This window comes from Cervus elaphus, chromosome 3, assembly GCF_910594005.1.
Source record: "Cervus elaphus chromosome 3, mCerEla1.1, whole genome shotgun sequence".
Lineage (NCBI taxonomy): Eukaryota > Metazoa > Chordata > Mammalia > Artiodactyla > Cervidae > Cervus > Cervus elaphus.
This window is the reverse complement of record NC_057817.1, coordinates 47,264,998-47,286,973: the sequence shown is the minus strand read 5'-3', so window position 1 is coordinate 47,286,973 and position 21,976 is coordinate 47,264,998. Positions and strand designations below refer to the sequence as shown.

Sequence of the window (21,976 nt, the reverse complement as noted above, 5' to 3'; positions counted from 1 at the left end):
ATCTTAATACTCCTAGAATTTGAACATTGAGGGTTCTTCAAAGTGCACATGAAAAATGGCATTATGAAGCAACTTTTCTGGATAAGGTAATGAAAGGAGTCAAAGTATCCAGTGATTCCTTTAAAAAATTATCCTTTATGGGAACCCATCTATCAGTTTTCTTGTGTGTGTTAGAGAGGGATGGTTCAAATGCAGAGGCGAAACAGGCCCATTCTCCGTGGAGCTACAAAGAGTCAGACATGACTGAGCGCGCACACATGTGTGTGTATGTGCAGACACATACACAAACAAAAACACACTCCACCCCCCTCTCTCTCCATGGGTGACCAAGGAGCTCTTGCCCAAGCGTAGAGAGTAATCCGGAGCCTAGTATAACAAGCTCGTAAGATACTTTGGAATAGGGAATGGCTACCCAATCCAATAAACAATAGAATGGGAAAGACTAGAGATCTCTTCAAGAAAATTAGAGATACCAAGGGAACTTTTCATGCGAAGATGGACACAATAAAGGACAGAAATGGTATGTACCTAACAGAAGCAGAAAATGTTAAGAAGAGGTGGCAAGAATACACAGAAGAACTGTACAAAAAAGATCTTCACGGCCCAGATAATCATGATGGTGTGATCACTCACCTAGAGCCAGACATCCTGCAATGCGAAGTCAAGTGGGCCTTAGAAAGCGTCACTATGAACAAAGCTAGTGGAGATGATGGAATTCCAGTTGAGCTATTTCAAATCCTGAAAGATGATGCTATGAAAGTGCTGCACTCAATATGCCAGCAAATTTGGAAAACTCAGCAGTGGCCACAGGACTGGAAAAGGTCAGCTTTCATTCCAATCCCAAAGAAGGCAATGCCAAAGAATGCTCAATCTACTGCACAATTGCACTCATCTCACACATTGGTAAAGTAATGCTTAAAATTCTCCAATCCAGGCTTCAACAGTATGGGAACCGTGAACTTCCAGATGTTCAAGATGGTTTTAGAAAAGGCAGAGGAACCAGAGATCAAATTGCTAACATCTGCTGGATCATCGAAAAAGCAAGTGAATTCCAGAAAAACATCTGCTTTATTGACTATGCCAAATCCTTTGACTGTGTGGATCACAATAAACTGTGGAAAATTCTGAAAGAGATGGGAATACCAGACCACCTGACCTGTCTCTTGAGAAACCTGTATGCAGGTCAGGAAGGAACAGTTAGAACTGGACATGGAACAACACACTGGTTCCAAATGGGGAAAGGAGTGCATCAGGGTTGTATATTGTCACCCTGCTTATTTAACTTATATGCAGAGTACATCATGAGAAATGTTGGGCCGGAGGAAGCACAAGCTGGAGTCAAGTTTGCCGGTTGAAATATCAATAACCTCAGATATGCAGATGACACCACCCTATGGCAGAAAGTGAAGAAGAACTAAAGAGACTCTTGATGAAAGTGAAAGAGGAGAGTGAAAAAGTTGGCTTAAAACTCAACATTCAGAAAACAAAGATCATGGCATCTGGTTCCATCACCTCATGGCAAATAGATGGGGAAACAGTGGAAACAGTGGCAGACTTTATTTTTCTGGTCTCCAAAATCACTGCAGATGGTGATTGCAGCCATGAAATTAAAAGACGCTTGCTCCTTGGAAGAAAAGCTATGACTAACCTAGACAGCATATTAAAATGCAGAGACATTACTTTGCCAACAAAGGTCTGTCTAGTCAAAGCTATAGTTTTTCCTGTAGTCATGTATGGATGTGAGAGTTGGATTATAAAGAAAGCTGAGCACCAAAGAATTGATGCTTTTGAACTATGGTGTTGGAGAAGACTCTTGTGAGTCCCTTGGACTGCAAGGAGATCCAACCAGTCCATCCTAAAGGAAATCCATCCTGAATATTCATTGGAAGGACTGATGCAGAAGCTCCAATACTTGGGTCACCTGATGTGAAGAACTGACTCATTTGAAAAGACCCTGATCCTGGGAAAGATTGAAGGTGGGAGGAGAAGGGGATGACAGAGGATGAGATAGTTGGATGCCATCACCGACTCAACGAACATGAGTTTGAGTGAACTCCAGGATTTGGTGATGGACAGGGTGGCCTTGGGTGCTGCGGTCCATGGGGTCACAAAGAGTCACACAAGACTGAGTGACTGAACTGAACTGAACCCACTCCAGTAATCTTGCATGGAAAATCCTATGGACAGAGGAGGCATGCAGGCTACAGATTATGGGGTTTCAAAAGAGTCAAGCGTTACTGAGAAACTAAACAACAACAGCAAAGATAATCTAGCTATTCTACTAGTACTGAAATAAAATTTGATATGTTTTTGTTTTCTTAACAATATCTTTAATGGCTGGATTGTTACTTGGTACATAGTAGGAACTCAATAAATATTAATTGAAAGAATAAATAAAAATCCATAATTGGTACAATTTAGTACATCAGACTTTTCAATGAGGTTCTTAGTTTTCTACATGTGGGCCATATCTCTTCTAGTAACAGTTTTCATTTTCTTGTTGGATGCAATCAGTATTGCCTAATAAAGAAAGATGAAATTATGCATTTTACTTTAGCATTCTTCTTTATTACTATTTTAGGTTTGGTTGACCTTGGCAGATCATTATTTGCACAGTATAGCCATTGACTGGGACAAAACCATGCGTTTCACTTTCAATGAGAGGAGTAATCCTGATGATGACTCGATGGGAATTCAGATAGTTAAGGTAATACCTCTGAGTTTGGCTTACTGTCTTAACTTGGAAGATTTCTAAGAACCAGATGCGTCCTGGACAGAGGATCAAGCCTTATGGTTTGAATGTCTGTGTATTTCCTGCTGTTAATTTCATTAGTTAACAGCTTTTTAAAATGGGGAATTTGTCGATGCCTTGTCTGTGTACATCTGCATGTTGCTAGTAAGAAGAAAATGTTTCCATTCATAATCAACTTATTTTGCGTGCATGATAAGAAATGGAATTTCCTTTTTTGTTTAGCATGGGTCAGTGCTTTTAACTGGATTTTTACATCAAAGTCACTGAGAAATTTAGTTAAGCCTATTTCATATTAGAATAATTGGGCAGTTATTAGGATTTTGATAATTTCTTAACTGTCATTTTATGAAGATAGTTAAATTGACTGATGGGTTTACCTTGCACCAGATGGTTGAATGCTCAGGCCAGCTGTGGAGGCAGCCGAGGTTCACCTACCTGGATTATTACAGTTGATTAGAGCCTGGCACCAAAAGCCAAGGATATTGATTTGATTTAATCCCATTATTCTTCTCTTGCATAAGCCTCTAGGGCATGCTTTTTATTTTATATGAGTACATTACCTGTGATGCTAAGCTGAGGTTTTAAAAGGAAAGTTGTTTCATGCAGTTTGGTCACCAGAAGTTGGCTAATGTTTTGACAGATTTGAAAATATTTTTTTTCAGGAGCAAGTACTAACTAAAAAGAGCTATATTTTGATCTTACTTGTGTTTCAGACAAGTTTCAAAAAAATGAAATTTTATACTGTAATATGCTTGAAAAGCCCCTGCATTATGCACATTTGAGCTGTTTGTTTGTAGTTTCAGTATGTGTTCCCTAGAGATGAAGTATTCCATATTTGAAATACTTTCTTTCTATTTAAGTGGTGAGTTAAGGCAATGCATGTCTTGTAAGAATCATGTTATTAAGAGAATCTTTTTTTCTCGTTGAAATGAATATGTCACTAAAGTGAGTATGTCCTGAAAATCAGTCTCTGCTGATAATTATAGGTATTACCTTCATTATATATTAAAGCACAGCAAATGTTTCTGTCCTTTTATACATATTTATAAAACAAATTGGACAGAATGATTTTTCTGTGTCTTTTTGGTACTGGTTGCATTTTGCTCCTGAATACTCTTTGGAGTTTTGATAGCTAAATATTTATATATATACATATACATATCTTTTTTTTGTAGACAGAAACAATGTTAGCATCTATCATACATGTGTTGAAATGACTTGTTTTATTTGAGATGTATCATTAAAATAAACTGTCAATTTATTTGAAAGCCTAATGTTATATTTGTTAATTCTGAGGGTCTTTTTGTGTTAACTCTGGCAATACTTTTGGTAGAAAATTTGCCTGACTGAAATTCCCCTCAAAAATGCCTCAGCATGTTAGAAAACTAAAAGATACAAGCTTTGGTCCATGTATATAAGTTGCTTATATATTTTAAAAACTAAAATCCATTTTGATAATCTGACTTAATGCCGAGACAAAGAAAAAAATGAAAGTTTTTTTTTCTTTTAGAGAGAGTATAAGGAGTTATTTTAAAAAATATTGTTTTCCCTCTCATTTTAGGATCTTCACCGCACAGGCTGCAGTTCGTACTGTGGCCAGGAGGCCGAGCAGGACAGGGTCGTATTGAAGCGTGTCCTTCTGGCTTATGCCCGATGGAACAAGAATGTCGGGTATTGCCAAGGCTTTAACATCCTGGCTGCACTGATTCTGGAAGTAGTGGAAGGCAATGAAGGCGATGCTCTGAAAGTGAGTATCAGACTCTGAAGAAGGCAACTGAAATTCTTCAGAGAGTGAAATACTGGAACTGAGGTTTCTCTTCCCTGATGCCCCACCTCCTTCCAAAGTATTTACTGTATCTTTCTGATTATCCATGATTTCCCCAGGTTAAAGCCTGGTCACAGGACAAACTTCTGTAGCTGCCAAATTTGAGGAGAATGATTATGTTTTTAACTCCCTTATGAGACATATAAGGACATATATATATATGTGTGTGTGTGTGTGTTAGTTGGTTAGTTGTGTCCGAGTCTCTGCAACCCCATAGACTGCAGCCCACCAGGCTCCTCTGTCCACGGGATTCTCCAGACAAGAATACTGGAGTGGGTTGCCATTTCCGTCTCTAGGACACACACACACACACACACACACACACACACACACACACACACGGCTTTCTGAGGATGAGGGTGGGGGAACGGATCTTTCTTTCTCTCTCTCTCTCTGCTGTGCCGCGTGTGGGATCTTACTTCCCCCATTTCCGTCTCTAGGACACACACACACACACACACAAACACACACACACATACACACACACACACACACACACACACGGCTTTCTGAGGATGAGGGTGGGGGAACGGATCTTTCTTTCTCTCTCTCTCTCTGCTGTGCCGCGTGTGGGATCTTACTTCCCCCATTTCCGTCTCTAGGACACACACACACATACACACACACACACACACACACACGGCTTTCTGAGGATGAGGGTGGGGGAACGGATCTTTCTTTCTCTCTTTCTCTCTGCTGTGCCGCGTGTGGGATCTTACTTCCCCAACCAGGTATTGAATCCACGTTCCCTGTGTTGGGAGCTCGGAGTCTTTACACTGGACTACCAGAGAAATCCCTGAGACATCATATTTTTAAACCAAATTCAGTACTACTTATATTGATGACCCAGTGCTGCATAGCAAATCCGTTGCTTCAAACAGCAAATGTGTATGACCTCCCAGTTTCTCTGAGTCAGGAATCTGGGCACAGCTTAGCTGGCTCAGAGTCACATGATCGTGGCATTCAAACTCTCAGCTAGGGCTTTAGTCTCCTCCGAAGGCTCAGTTGAGTGGGAAGAGCACTGGCTTCCAAGCTCATTCGCGTGATCCTTGGGAAGGTTTCACTCCCCATAGACTTCTGGACTGAGGGCCTCAGTTTTTTGCTGGATGTTGTTCTCTGCTCTGGGGGCCTTTCCATTGTGCTGCATGGTGGCTGGCATTCCTTAGAGTGAGCAAGAGAGTAAAAGAGAACAGGTCAGAGGAGACTATGTTACAGATCTGCAGCCTAGTGTTAGAAGTGACATTCCATCATTTTTGCCATGTTTTATTTTTTTAATTTATTTTTAATTGGCGAATAATTGCTTTACAACGATGTGTTGGTTTCTGCCATACATGGGTCAGCATAAGCATACACACATCCCCTTCTCCTTGCACCTCCTTCCCACCTCCCACCCCACCCACCCCTCCTGGTTGGCACAGAGCACCAGGTGGAGCTGCCTGTCTCACACAGAAACTTCTGCCATGTTTTATTTATTAGAAGCCAGTCACTAGGTCCAGCTCCTGTTTAAGGGGCAGGGCTTATACAAGAGTGTGACTGCCAGCAGGTGTAGATTCTGGGGGGTCATGCTCTAAATTGCTCTTGGGGTCCTTTAATGGACCGGAACCTTGTGGTGCGGAGTCGACGATAAGAAAGTGAAAGAGAGAAAGAGAGAGAGAGAGAGAGACAAAAAAGACCCAGGGACCTAAGCTCTGATGGAGCAAAGGTGCTTTAATGATTTTTCTATGAGTATATATAGGCTGCAGTACAAGAAACTTCTTTCGGGAATGATAGAGATCAGAAAACCAAATGTACAGCAACCGTTACCAAGGGAACAAGGGGTAACTTTAGTCACAAGGTCAGGAGACAATCCATATCTCAAGAAAGGGGAAGGAGATTAAGCTGTTTTGTCCTAAGGAGAATGTTTACTAAAGGAGACTCATGCTTGCCTCACACAATGACCTCAGTCCCTGGGAGCAGCGTGCTGTTCTGCTTGAAGAGGGACAAAGGACTCATGAGAGACAGCATGTAGGAATCCTTCCATCAAACATTCCCTGACAATTCCCCCTTATTTATTTATAATATTTGTAAGAAGAGTTCTGACCATCAGAGTTTGTTTAGTTTTGACAATCTTTGCATGAAGGCAACGGTAGACAACAAATATAATTGTTAAGACAATCACCAAAATTATGATTCCAGATCCAATGCTATGAGTAAGACTTTGAAACCATCCACGTGGGTCTAGCCCAGATAATTGATCAGCCAATTGTTTAGCTAAAGTTTCCATATCAATGGAAGAGGGCAGATTATTAGAAAAGGTTTCAAATATTTATTTTTGTAATAATTGTACATTCAGAGAGGCATTATCATGTATGTTTTGTAAATGAAACTTGATTTGTTCCCAGTTGTAGGCACTATTATTAAAATGAACAGGAGTAACACAAAATTGAGTAGAATTCCAGTCACATTTTAGCATCACCTGTTTTTGTACATCTGTTAATTGATCTCCAACCCATTCGATGGCTGTTTTCAGTTCCTGTATTTCTTTTTTAATATCCTCATCTATTTGAGACTGAGTGGCCCACATAGTATGAGCATTTTTAGTCCAATTTTGGATAAAATTATGTGTTTGAATTGAGGTTTGTAAAGTAACGCTAGTGATGACAGCAATGGTGCAAATAGTTATTAATCCTATAATGCCAAAAATCAGCCATCCAATGAATCGTTTACATCGCTAGAGCAATTTAGTAAGCAACGGGGAAGCAAGTCCAGCCATGGGACCTTCTTCCCAGGGCCGTTGGAGATTTATTGGTAACCATAGACTACATCGAGATTGAAGAATTAAAAGAGAATCATATCTTAAGGAAATAGAGGAGTTAAGACAAGTATATAATCTGCAATTTATGCAAGTTACAAAACGTATAGTCTTATTGAATTGTAAGTTTCCTATAGCTATAACAAAAGGAAATGGAACATAGGCTTGTATAAAATATGATCGATTATAGCGAAAGAAATAATTGCTATAGCTATGATTGGTCCCTGTGGAATGTCTGGTCCAAGTCCCAAGTTCTTCGGTGTTTGCAGCAAGTTTTCAGATGTCCCATTGTTTAGGCCCAATCTGTTTATCAAAGATGATTTGAGGACGAGGTGGGGGCCATTCCATCATCAAGCTAGCCAAGAAGTCCTCTGTCATGGTAATGTTCCATTGTAGTATTAGTAACCTTCCATGTTACTTGAGTAATGTAATCATACATAGTATTGTTAATATCATCTGAGCAGTTCAATAACCACATACTATGGGTTCCCCAATTGACAATTGTATGATTAGCTATAAACATTAATTTTCCTGGTTTGGCCTGACATTTGTCCCAATGATCAGGAATATATTTAAAGTTCTTATTAGTAAACCCTTGGCATGTTGTTCTTTGTTCTTTCCCTAATTCTTTCCCTAAAGTTTCAGTAGTATAAACATGGTTCACTGACAAAGAAAGGGCAGTAAATAATCCAAGTAGTGTCCGAAAATCCTTTTCTGGAGTCAGGATGAAAGCCCAAGTTTGTCGACTAACGTTTATACATAATTCTGCTGGGCCCATACATAAAGGAAGGACTTCATAACCTAGAACGATATTAATTAGTTTTTCTTTTTCTTCAGGATGAGAGGGCCCCTCCAGTTCCAAGGAGGGGGCATATGTGTTGACTCATTAGTGGATGTGATTGGTTCTATATCTGTCCATTTTACAACCTACAATAAAAAAGGGGGGTTAGGTATATAAGCCCAGTAAGTGTGATCAATCAGGTCAGCCTGAGCAGGGGAAGCAAAAGCAAGCAAAGCAAGCATAGTGAAGAAAAATATTTTTAGGATTCCGAGGCATTCCCTGTTGAGAAATCAGGTTTTCAGTTTAGTTAGTAAGGGTTTTTATCTGTCCCCAAGTAGGGAGATCATAAGGTCGATGACGTCGAGTGCGGCGTTTTTTGGAAATTTTTAATGTCGCCATGGCTTATATTGGAATTCTTTCTTCCTGGGTTTTTTGTTGTTTCATCTCTAGTCTGAATGCTGGGGGCCCCCTTAGGTTGAATCTTCTGAAGAGGAAGTCATGTGAGCTCGTTGGATCCATCTGGAGAAATAGAAGTATATCCTTTCCCTGTAAGATTAGTTTCTTAGATATGGCGGGTTAGGGTTAGGGTTAGATATGGCGCCAAGAACAGGGACCCTGGTATACGTGGCATATCGGGCGGAGTGACTCAGGGGCCTATTGAGGTCGGTAAGTACTAAGGCATGGGTTAAATGGCTGGCCAGCCCCATTATTTTTCTACTTTACTTCACCATTTGTTTAAATTTCAGGGACTTCTGGCTTCACGGCAATGAATAGAGGCTTGCCTTCAAACAGTAGTTGAACATAATCCTTAGTTTCCTGATAAATGCAGTTTTGATTTAGAAATTTGGCTCCAGGTCAAAGAAAATGTTAAATGAGCAGCCAAACAAGGAAAAAATATTCCAATTGATCTCTAGCCCCTATGGGCTCTTATTAAAGCTATAATTCTGCCATTTCAAGGTACATTCTAGCCCTTCCAATATTCAGCAACAGACAGAACACTTATTACATAAATATAAATTAAATGATTAAACTTTACAAAAGGCCCAATTAAAACAATACAAAATATCTCAAAATTTTCTTACTAGCCCTGCCCCGGCTGCTCCAAATGCTTCTCCTCTGCCAACAGTCACAACTCCAAAAGTCTCTCATTTGTTGGAACCTAATGAAAAGTTATGCTAATTTTTAAACTAGATTAGAAGCTGCTATTTCCCGTACTGTAATCGGAGAAGAAACCAAAAAACAGCTAGAGAAATTACTTGCTTATGAGAATGCAAATCAAAAATGTCAAAGAGCTATAGCTGCAATTTGTGAGACTAAGATTATTATTGATTATTTGAAAGCTTATTGCAATCTAGGATCAGAAACTCAAAAGATACAAATGCTGATTGAGGCAATGGCTACTACCTTTAGAAAGGAAAATGAAAGATGCTTTAATTGTGGAGATAAAAATCATTTAAAAAGGGGCTGCCCTAAGAAGGCTAATAAAATACCAAAAAATTTGCCCTCGCTGCCGTAGAAGAATGCACTGGGCCAAAAGTTGTCAATTTAAATTTGATATTCATGGAAAACCTATTCCGGGAAACTCCAAACAGGGGACCCCCCAGGTCCCCTACAACAAAAACCAGGGGCAAATTCTATCTTTTCCCTCAAACCCTCAACATCTAGCAGTGCTGCCGTCGATATACCAGCCCTAAATGATTTTTTCCTTTACCCTCAAGCAGTCCCTACTAGAGTGCCTACCAGACTTTTTGGACCCCTGCCCCCACAAACTTTTGGTCTTTTGCTTGGCCGATCTAGTCTGACTTCTAAAGGAATTACTGTTCACCCTGAAATAATTGATTCAGATTATAAAGGAGAGATTCAAATTCTGATGTCATCTCAGATTCTATGGCAATTCAAAAAGGGGGACAAAATTGCTCAATTACTTCTTTTACCTTACATTTCTATTAATTCCTCTAATAATGTACGGGCAGATGGGTTTGAAAGTACAGATCAAAAACAATCTTTGTGGACATCATTAGTATCTCAGTATGCCCGACCAAATATAAATATCAAAATTAATGGTAAAAGATTTTCTGGTCTCCTCGACACTGGATCTGATATTGCTATTATTTCCAAACATTTATGGCCCAAATCCTGGCCTGTACAAAAGGTCTCTCGCCAAATTGCAAGAATTTCTCAAATTAAAGTACAAGAAGTTTATCAAATTGTTCAAATATACTCATGTGAGGGACCAGAAGGCCAACCTGCAACATTAAAACCTTATGTGATAAATGTACCCTTTAATCTAATAGGAAGGGACTTACTTATACAATGGCAAACTCAGATATGCATTCCACATTTTTCCTAGGGGCCACTGCTCATTTAACAAACAAAACAATTATTAATATAACTAAGAAAAATTATGAGCCTATTTGGACAAAGCAATGGCCCCTTATGAAAGAAAAATTACAAGCTACTAAAGAACTTATAAACACACAATTAAAATTGAAACATATTGAAGAATCTTGCTCTTTTTTGCAACCAGAGATCCCATCACCTATTACTGTTCCTCAAAATTGGCACATTATTATTACTGATTCACAAGATTGCTTTTTAAATATACCTTTACACCCTTTAGACCGGCAGAGATTCACTTTCTCTCTCCCTTATCCTAATCATATCGGGCCTCATAAAAGATTTCAATAGACTATGTTACCTCAAGGTATGCTTAAAAGTCCTGCTACTGCTGCTGCTAAGTCACTTCGGTCGTGTCCTACTCCATATGACCCCATGGATGTCAGCCCGCCAGGCTCCCCCGTCCCTAGGATTCTCCAGACAAGAGTACTGAAATAGGATGCCATTGCCGTCTCCATAACAGTCCTAGTATTTGTCAAAATTTTGTAGCCAAGGCTTTACTTCCTATGTGACAACAAATTGCCTTATTTGTTATACTTAATTCTGGTTGGTTCTTCTTCTTTTTTTTTTTGATGTTGACCATTTTTAAAGTTTTTATTGAATTTGTTACAGTATTGCTTCTGTTTTATGTTTTGTTTTGGCCCCAAGGCATATGGGATCTTAGTTCCCCCACTAGGCATTGAACCTGCACCTCTTGCATTGGAAGGTGAAGTCTTAACCACTGGACAACCAGGGAAGTCCCTGGTTGGATCTTCTTAACAGGTTGCTTTCATATCTGGGGTGAGGTGTGAAGGAAATAGGCTGCAAGTAAATGTCTGCTGAAAGGTGCTTGTGTGGAGAAAGGTTATGAAATTGAATGATATGGCTAATCTTTTAATCTTTGATGTCTAGGGCCTATTTTTAGTAAAAAAAAATTTCTGGAAACATTTTGAGATGGGACGTTAGTAAGCTAAACTTCTGGTCTGAATATGACTCAGGAAGTCATCACAAAAAGTCTTTATGAGAAATGAAGGATTTCAGGTGTCAAGGATGGCCACTGCCTTATTTGCTTGGGGTAATATAGGGTTGCTAATTTGTATTTGAACCCTGAAACTGTTGTTGATTGCAGTGTTGTGAGATGGATGGGATAAATACTTAGTCTTTGTATTCAAGATCCTGCTCCTCCCAATTCTGTTTAATTATAGTGCATACCTTAGTGATCAGTAACTCTGAAGAAGCTGAACAGTTCTATGAAGACCTACAAGACCTTTTAGAACTAACATCCCAAAAAAGATGTCCTTTTCATTATAAAGGACTGGAGTGCAAAAGTAGGCAGTCAAGAAACACCTGGAGTAACAGGCAAATTTGGCCTTGGAGTACAGAATGAAGCAGGGCAAAGGCTAATAGCGTTCTGTCAAGAGAACACACTGGTTATAGCAAATACCCTCTTCCAACAACACAAGAGAAGACTCTACACATGGACATCACCAGATGGTCGACACCGAAATCAGATTGATTATATCCTTTGCAGCCAAAGATGGAGAAGCTCTATACAGTCAGCAAAAACAAGACCGGGAGCTGACTGTGGCTTGGATCATGAACTCCTTATTGCCAAATTCAGACTGAAATTGAAGAAAGCGGAGAAAGCCACTGGACCATTCAGGTATGACCTAAATCAAATCCCTTATGACTGTACAGTGGAAGTGAGAAATAGATTTAAGGGACTAGATCTGATAGACAGAGTGCCTGATGAACTATGGATGGAGGTTTGTGACATTGTACAGGAGACAGGAATCAAGACCATCCCCAAGATAAAGAAATGCAAAAAAACAAAATGGCTGTCTGAGGAGGCCTTACAAATAGCGTGAAAAGAAGCGAAGCAAAAAGCAAAGGAAAAAAAGGAAAGGAAAGATATTCCCATCTGAATGCAGAGTTCCAAAGAATAGCAAGGAGAGATAAGAAAGCCTTCCTCAGCAATCAATGCAAAGAAATAGAGGAAAACAATAGAATGAGAAAGACTAGAGATCTCTTCAAGAAAATTAGAGATATCAAGGGAACTTTTCATGCAAAGATGGGCACAATAAAGGACAGAAATGGTATGGACCTAACAGAAGCAGAAGATATTAACAAGAGGTGGCAAGAATACACAGAAGAACTGTACAAAAAAGATCTTCACGGCCCAGATAATCACGATGGTGTGATCACTCACCTAGAGCCAGACATCCTGGAATGTGAAGTCAAGTGGGCCTTAGGAAGCATCACTACGAACAAAGCTAGTGGAGGTGATGGAGTTCCAGTTGAGCTATTTCAAATCCTGAAAGATGATGCTGTGACAGTGCTGCACTCAATATGCCAGCAAATTTGAAAAACTCAGCAGTGGCCACAGGACTGGAAAAGGTCAGTTTTCATTCTAATCCCAAAGAAGGCAATGCCAAAGAATGCTCAAACTCCCGCACAATCACACTCATCTCACACGCTAGCAAAGTAATGCTCAAAATTCTCCAAGCCAGGCTTCAGCAAAACGTGAACCGTGAACTTCCAGATGTTCAAGCTGGTTTTAGAAAAGGCAGAGGAACCAGAGATCAAATTGCCAACATCCACTGGATCATCAAAAAAGCAAGAGAATTCCAGAAAAACATCTATTTCTGCTTTATTACTATGCCAAAGCCTTTGAATGTGTGTACCACAACAAACTGTGGAAAATTCTGAAGGAGATGGGAATACCAGACCACCTGACCTGCCTCTTGAGAAACCTGTATGCAGGTCAGGAAGCAACAGTTAGAACTGGGCATGCAACAACAGACTGGTTCCAAATAGGAAAAGGAGTACATCAAGGCTGTATATTGTCACCCTGCTTATTTAACTTACATGGAGAGTACATCATGAGAAACGCTGGGCTGGAAGAAGCACAAGCTGGAATCAAGACTGCTGGGAGAAATATCAATAACCTCAGATATGCAGATGACACCACCCTTATGGCAGAAGGTGAAGAAGAACTAAAGAGCCTCTTGATGAAAGTGAAAGAGGAGAGTGAGAAAGTTGGCTTAAAACTCAACATTCAGAAAACTAAGATCATGGCATCCTGTTCCATCACTTCATGGCAAATAGATGGGGAAACAGTGGACACAGTAGCTGACTTTATTTTTCTGGGCTCCATCGCTTCTCGGCCTTTTGGCTAAGATCAAGTGTATTTTTCTGGGCTCCAAAGTCACTGCAGATGGTGATTGCAGCCATGAAATTAAAAGACGCTTACTCCTTCGAAGGACAGTTATGACCAACCTAGACAGCATATTAAAAAGCAGAGACATTACTTTGCCAACAAAGGTCTGTCTGGTCAAGGCTATGTCCAGTGGTCATGTATGGATGTGAGAGTTGGATTATAAAGAAAGCTGAGTGCCAAAGAATTGATGCTTTTGAACTGTTGTGTTGAAGAAGGATCTTGAGAGTCCCTTGGACTGCAAGGAGATCCAACCAGTCCATTCTAAAGGAGATCAGTCCTGGGTGTTCATTGGAAGGACTGATGTTGAAGCTGAAACTCCAATACTTTGGCTACCTGATGCAAAGAGCTGACTCATTGGAAAATACCCTGATGCTGGGAAAGATTGAGGGCAGGAGAAGGGGACGACAGAGGATGAGATGGCTGGATGGCATCACTGACTCGATGGACATGGTTTTGGGTGGACTCCAGGAGTTGGTGATGGGCAGGGAGGCCTGGTGTGCTGTGGTTCATGGGGTCGCAAAGAGTTGGACACGGCTGAGCGACTGAACTGAACTGAACCTTAGTGATAGTCTCAGTAACTCACTTTATGTCATATGGAAAAATGAGCATGTTTTTCTCTTGGTTTTATACACATTGTGTTGGAATTAATTATAAATCCATCCTGACATGATCTCAATCTGTATTCACCCTCTCAGATTTTTCATTGATGTATTTAAGGAAGCAGCTTTGAAGCTACTTGTGTATCACATAGTTAGGGGTGGAAGTGGGGGAGGCAGTGACAAATACATGAGTTTAGAACATTTTTTATTAAAAGCAATTTTGTTTATTCATTCTGTATGATTTACTCGGTTTTTCCCCAGGTGTAATTTGCACGACTATGGAATGAGAACTGTTTATTTGAACAGCTGAAATGAACAATTCAGGTTAGGGAGTGGGGTAGAGAGGTTTGGGATACAGGATGTACTTGCCAATCAAGTCATGAATCTCAGTGATACTTGAGAAGCTAAAAATTCACATAAAAAGATGAATTAGACAAAGCTGAGGAATTGAATATTTATATTTCTACCTCTAAGAAAATGAACTCTGTGGAATGAAATGACATCATCATCATTTGGAAATCTTGTGGTTAGACATTCAATATGCAGACGAAGGTTGGATTTCTGAAGATAGTTCCTATGCTAAGGGAATTATTGGATATCAGTGTTTTTCTAGGGGCTATTTTGGCCTCTGTAAGTTTTAGTTAATAGGGAAATAAATAGTTTATCAGAGTAGGTAAACCATTTTCCCTGCTTTTTTGCATTTATTGTTTTTTCTTAGTAACTTAGGTTTTTAAAATAGTAAAAAACAGAGTTTTGAAAGTAGTTAAAAACAAAGATTTAACTGTTAAAAATTTGAATCTTAAAAAAAATTTTGAATCTTCCCCATTATTTTTTTAATACTTCATTTTAAGGAGCAGTTTCAGGTTGAAATCAAAATTTAGAGGAAGAGACAGAAATTTTCCATATACCCCCCGCCAGTGCAGGAGACATAAGAGATGCTGGTTGGATCCCTGGGTCAGGAAGATCCCCTGGAGTAGGAAATGGCTACCCACTTCAGTATTCTCGCCTGGAAAATCCTATGAACAGGGGAGCCTGGCAGTCTCCCAGTCCATGGGGTTGCAAAGAGTTGGACATGACCAAGCAACTGAGCTTGCACGCACACTTATTTCTTTTTAGTGATGAATAATATTCCATTTTCTGGACCTACTGAAGGACATCTTTGTTGCTTCCAAGTTTTGGTAATTATGAATAAAGCTGCTATAAAAATCCACATGCAGGTTTCTATGTGGATAGAAGTTTTCATCTCCTTTTGCTAAATACCAAGTAGTACAATTGCTAGATTGCATGAAGAGTGTGCTTAATTTTATAAAAAACTGTTAAACTGTCTTACAAAGTGCCTTCACCAGTTTGCATTCCTACCAGCAAATCTAGAGTTCTTGTTATTCCATATCCTTGCCAGCATTTGGTGTGGGCAGCATTCCAAATTTTGGCCATTGTAATAAATGCATAGTGGTATCTCATTGTTTTAATTTGAATTTCTCTGATGACTGTGATATGAAACATCTTTTCACAGCATATTTGCCATCTGAATATCTTTGGTAAGGTATCTGTTGAGGTCTTTGGTCCATTTTTTAATTGGGTTGCTTGTTTTCTTATAATTGTTAAGTTTTAAGAGTTCTTTGTATATTTTGGGTGACAGTCCTTTGTCAGATGTGTCTTTTCAAATATTTTCTCCCAATCTCTGGCTTGTCTTCTAATCTTCTTGACTGTCTTTCACACAACAGAAGTTTTAAATTTTAATAAAGTCTAGCCTCCCAAGTATTTCTTTCATGGATTGTGCCTTTGGTATTTTATGTAAAAAGTCATTCCCATATCCAAGGTCATCTAGGCTATATTTATCTCCTGTGAGTTTTATAGTATTGTGTTTTACATTTAGGTCCATGATCCCTTTTGAGTTACATTTTGTGGAGAGTGTAGGGTTGTTCCAGCACCATTTGTTGATGAGACTATCTTTGTTCCACTGCCATTATTTATCCTATTTTTTTTTTAATCTAATGTTTGTTCTTTGAAATATAGGAGTAGGTGAAGCAACATAACTGGCTCTTATGTCTTATGTTAAGACTTTGAGATGCCTTTGGACAGAGAATTTCATTGAGTCAGAAGAATTACTGTGATAATTGGAATTTTTTTTTCTAGTTTTCATATAATTTTGAGGGATTGTTATCTTTTCATAAAACCTGATAAATTCATTTATATAATTCATAAAAATCTTTCTTGGTATCATGTAACTTACTCTAGATGAAAAGTGCAATAATACACTGTTACCTTTAAATTTTGTCTTTGTGTTCCCATCAGTTCCTCTTCTCCTTACCTGTAGAGTGTGAGGTCCCTGACAGAGCCCTCTGTTCTGCTAAAAATCTGTCCTCCCCCTCAACTGGCCTGGCTCCTCGAGGACTTCCTCCCTCCACACAAGCTGAATATATTGCTTTTGTTGCTAAGCTCTTATTTCTAGGGTGATGATACATTTACCTGGTAAATTCTGTCTCTGTGTAAGAAAGCTAAAGTGACTCCCTGGACTGGGTCACTCCTGTAATATAGGCTTCAGGGAGGCCTTTCTGAGAGGGTATTCCCACCCTTGTTGACTTAGTCAAAACTATGACCCTAAAAGTAGAAGTTATAAGTCAAGGATGAGGGAAATATGGGCCCTTGGCAGATCTGGGAGATAATTTTTTTAAAATAGTATTTTATGAAAAAATATGAGACAACTACTTCTCCACCACTGTATAGGGCCAGCTATGATTTTGCTCTTCATTTTGCCTTTCCTGTGTTCTGGGAAATGTGTAGGTCTTCTAGGAAGCAGGGCATACACAGAGCATTCAAGCTGACAGGGAACGGAGCAGAGATTGGCATATAGAACTCAGGTGTATTTTTCTGGGTCTTTCCAGTGGTTCTTGACGTCTTAGAAAAGATAACCACAAATAGAAAAGTTAGGATGAAAACAGTTGTTTGAAGAACATGAGGCAATCTCATCTGATTTTAAAAGTACCATATGCTCAAAACCAAAATGTACCCTTTGTTGCATTGTCCCAGGAGAGGAAGTGGACAAAAAGCTGACATCAGTTGTTCGAATACCTCAGGTTGATGGTCAGTGGATCTTGCGATCTACTGCAGTCGGGATGTTCCATGATGGGCCAGCTCTGGGTTTTCAGATTAAGGTTGTGACACTGTGCTGCCATCAAGGAGCTGACCTTGAGATTTCTGCTGGGTGCTGAGAAAGCGTGAGCTCCGTGGCTTGTCAGAGGGAGTTCAGTTCAGTTCAGTTCAGTCGCTCAGTCGTGTCCGACTCTTTGCGACCCCATGAACCGCTGCATGCGAGGCCTCCCTGTCCATCACCAGCTCCCAGAGTCCACCCAAACCCATGTCCATCGAGTCGGTGATGCCATCCAAACATCCCATCCTCTGTCGTCCCCTTCTCCTCCTGCCCTCAATCTTTCCCAGCCTCAGGGTCTTTTCCAATGAGTCAGCTCTTCACCTCAGGTGGCCAAAGAGGGAGCCTGAGGGTTATATCGTCACAGCTACTTCCAGGATGCACTCAGTTCTAGTGACCCAGCTAAAAATTTTAGACAGCAACAGACTTGGGGTCTGAGTTAGTTAAACCAGTGGTCCCCAGCCTTTTTGGCATCGGGGACTGGTTTCATGAAAGACGGTTTTTCCACGGATGGGGCGTGGGCAGAGGAGACGGTTCAGGCCGTAACATGAACAACGGGGAGCAGCAGATGATCTGTGTGTGGCCAGGTTCCTAACTGGCCGAGGGCTGGTACCAGTCCATGGCCCTGGGGTTGGGGACCCCTGACTTAGACAAGTATGCCACCTACGCCTTACCTTGGAGTGGAGAGGAGCCTTGAAAATCCAGAACACTTGGTGTTGACATGTGTAAAGAATGGTGTGCTTTGGCTGTCTTTTGCCAATTTGAATATGTTCTATGTAGGACGTGTTAGTATAGCAAGCAGTTTTTGTGAAGCAATCTTATTCTATATCTTTTTTCTTCAGATTATGATTTACCTTATTGACAAGGTACTTCCCGAAAGCTATTTTGTCAACAATCTCCGGGCACTGTCCGTGGATATGGCCGTCTTCCGTGACCTCTTGAGACTGAATCTCCCAGAATTATCTCAGCACCTGGATACTCTTCAGAAAACTGCAAACAAGGAGAGTGGAGGTAGTGATGATTCGATGCTATTTTACCTTTGAAAATAGTTTACTTTTCTGATACCACTGTACCTATGAGCCTAAACCTTGAATGGTGGAAATACATGTTTTCAGATATTTCAGTTGGTAGGAGCTTGGTGCAGTGAAATAGATTTCTAGAGAACAAAAACAGAACTAAGAACAAAACCCAAACAGAGGGCCAGATGTTGAATCTCTAACTGGTTATGGTTAAGAAGTCAGTCAGGAACCCAATACCTCACCAGTACCAGCTCACCAACTATGTATTGTACTCTAGGTAAAGAATGGTATCTATGCCTTGCTATTAGTTAAACTGCTCTAAGTTGGCATCAAAACCATAAGAGTTCTTTAAAATTGAACTACAGATACAGCTTGGCCGAGCCTGTGGTTTTGCTTCAACCACTGAGGTTATGGAGAGCAGAATATATATTTTCATAAAGTTGTAGGAGATAAAAGCAGTCCTTTGGGCTGAGATGTTTAATGCTCCTTTATTCATTCATGTGAAGGATATCTAGACTTACTTGAGATGAATGGACCAGTTCTTACTGGAGAAGGGCTCTCTTGGCCTCCAGGTATAATCTGAGCCCTGAAGGAAGGGGCTGGGTTGATTAAGGTGGCAATGGAGATGTTTCCGCAAGTAGCTGAGTCTCCACCATCTAGTTGGCATCACCAGCTTCCCAAGTACCCAAGCTCGTAGCTGTCATCATACCCACTGCTTGCACTTCTCCAGATACCAAAAATACAATAAGTTTGCTATGTTTTCTTTAAATGGTTGTCAGTTCTTGACCCATGAATTTAAATCTGGGAAAATCTGAAAGGGTTTTGAGGATCTCATCTATGATTAAAATACACTGGAAATTATAGTGACACCCAGGTGTCTCTAAGCATTTTCTTCCAAGTAGTTGGAGTAATCTTATTTAATTTGGCTGTGTAGTATACTTGTGCACCAGTCAGGATTTCATAAAGCTTCCAGCAAGACCAGATTGGCCTGTTCCAGAGTCAGACACACTTCACTGGGCTCCACATTTGCTCAAATGCCTTGGTGACCTTAGATTCTAGCCTGTGAACAAAGATCCTCCTTTGTTTGTAGATAAGAAGGAAGAAAATGGATACAGGAGGACAGATCTTGTTTTGCTTGTACTTGGGTAAATGTACCTTCTGACTGTAATTTGGAAAAAGGATTAGTCTAGTATCTAAATTTTTATATTTCATTAAAATACATGCTTATGCAGTCATAATGGGGAGTGTGAGAGGACTCTGTTGTTTTAGTGAATTCGGAAACTTCAAAGTAAGCTGGATCCCAGATCTTTAAAACTGAATGTAGTTTAGTTAAAAATATTTTAAAATGCCACTTTGCTTAATCTCCAAGGATTTGGGGATTTTCCAGCTTTCTTTCTGTTATTGATTTCTGGTTTAATTCCATTGTGGTCTGAGGACTATGGATAAATTAACAAGTAAACAAGTAATTGCTTATAAGCAATTTTATTTTTATCAGCAGCATTTGAATAAAAGTAGGATTTAGGAGGTTTTGGAAATCAGCTTTTACTTTTGAGAGGTTAAAATCCTTTCTTTTTATCTTGTTTTCGATAAGGAGAACATCCTCCTTGATTTTCTGTGCCCCATGGTAGGTAGACCCAAGTTAAATTTTAGGTTAAGATTTCTGAAATGTCACAAAGCATTTGTGAAGGTCATAGTATTGCGATTTTTATTAAACACACCTATGTTCTCCCTCTAACCCCACCCAAATAAGGAGAGAACAAGAATTTAGAGAGATTTAAAAATCAGCCAGGAAATAGATCATAACATATTAGGTTGGCCAAAAAAAGTTCTTTTGGTTTTTCTTGTAAGATGGTATGGGAAAACCCGAAGGAACTTTTTGGCCAAGCCAATATTTGCGTGGACATGAGAGATTGAAAGAGGGTATTTTCGTATCTTACACATGATCAATTCTGCAGAAATTAGAGTGTTTGTTTTATTGCAGGTGGATATGAGCCCCCACTGACAAATGTCTTCACGATGCAGTGGTTTCTGACTCTCTTCGCTACGTGTCTCCCTAACCACACAGTTTTAAAGATTTGGGATTCAGTTTTCTTTGAAGGTTCGGAAATCATCCTACGGGTGTCGCTGGCTATCTGGGCAAAGTTGGGAGAGTAAGTAATTTCCCCTTCCCGTTCTGTACTGTGGTGTGAGAGCCTTAGAGCACTTTTGTTCTCCAATGTGTAAAGCCATCAATATTGAAGTGTGAGGAAAACAGAAAGTGGTGAACGCTGTGCAATTGCTTTCCTTCTGAACTCTCTGTCGGCTCATCAGTGAATGTTGGGTCAAGTGGAAGCTGTTTTAGAGAAGGGGGCAGGCTGTTCCAGGCCTGGAGTTCTCCTCCTCCTCAGTGCTGGCGTCCTGGCAACCACGCTGTTGGCATCTTTCCTAACCCTGGTTGGGGAGAGGGAGAGGGGCTTAGGTGGAAGAGGAACTGAAAGATCTGGAGACAACTGTGTGGGTTTGTTGGTTAAGACTGCAATTTGACTTATGTTTGAGTCCTTATAATTATTTTGTTGTTGTTCAGTCGCTTAGTCGTGTCTGACTCTGTGACCCCATGGACTGCAGCACACCAGGCTTCCCTGTCCTTCATTATCTCCTGGAGTTTGCTCAAACTCATGTCCATTGAGTCAGTGATACCATCCAACCATCTCATCCTCTGCTGCCCCCTTCTTCTCCTGCCCTCAATTTTCCCAGCATCAGGGTCTTTTCCAAAGTGTTGGCTCTTCACATCCAAAAGTATTGGAGCTTCAACTTCAGCATCAGTCCTTCCAGTAAATATTCAGGGTTGGTATTTTGTGGAATGTGATAAAATTAAATGAGATAATATGTATAAAGGTATCTAGCATGGTGCATGGTACCTAGTCAATAGTAGAACACATGGAACTTTTTTCCTTTCATCAAGAGTTAATTCCATTTGAAGTCTATTACCACCAAACAGATTTCACTTACATTCTCGTCTAGTATCAGGGCTGAAAACCCTAGGGTATTTTCACCCATCTCTAATGTATTATGACTATTACATTAAATATCTGCCTTTTGGGTAATGGAAGAGACATCAGGATGAAATTGTTACAGTTAACTGAAGATGCAGAAAAGCTTTTAATGTTTCTTTCCTAGAGCTATTTTTAAATGACTTGAGTGGGTACCCATGGACAACACGTCAGAGAACTTATAAATCATTTCTAGTGTTTTGTTTCAGAAACCTCCTAAGTAGCCTTTTTATTGATGGGAAGCTGTTTCCTGAGAGACTTGCAGCATTTTTTAATTTTGTAAGAAAAATCCACCACCTAACAATTCAGGGATTAAAAAAAAATTGTTGTGTGGGAGTGTTTTTAAATATCACGTAGCAATCTCCTCTGCCTTTGTTTCACTGTAGATAGCTTTTCAGTGAGGCACATGAATTCACCTGTGGGGGATTTGTTGTGA

The 21,976-nt window shown here is 40.0% G+C and overlaps 1 protein-coding gene across 4 annotated transcripts in view; it reads left to right on the top strand.

Annotated features, from left to right (window-relative positions):
• TBC1D30 (TBC1 domain family member 30) overlaps positions 1-21,976 on the top strand; it is a 93,896-nt gene that overhangs the window by 47,208 nt on the left and 24,712 nt on the right. For all 4 annotated transcript variants that reach the window (XM_043888041.1, XM_043888032.1, XM_043888051.1 and 1 more), the window contains 4 exons: positions 2,582-2,707; positions 4,314-4,499; positions 18,335-18,503; positions 20,493-20,661. In XM_043888041.1, coding sequence (XP_043743976.1) covers positions 2,582-2,707; positions 4,314-4,499; positions 18,335-18,503; positions 20,493-20,661 — 650 coding nt within the window. The remainder of the gene's footprint in view (positions 1-2,581; positions 2,708-4,313; positions 4,500-18,334; positions 18,504-20,492; positions 20,662-21,976) is intronic.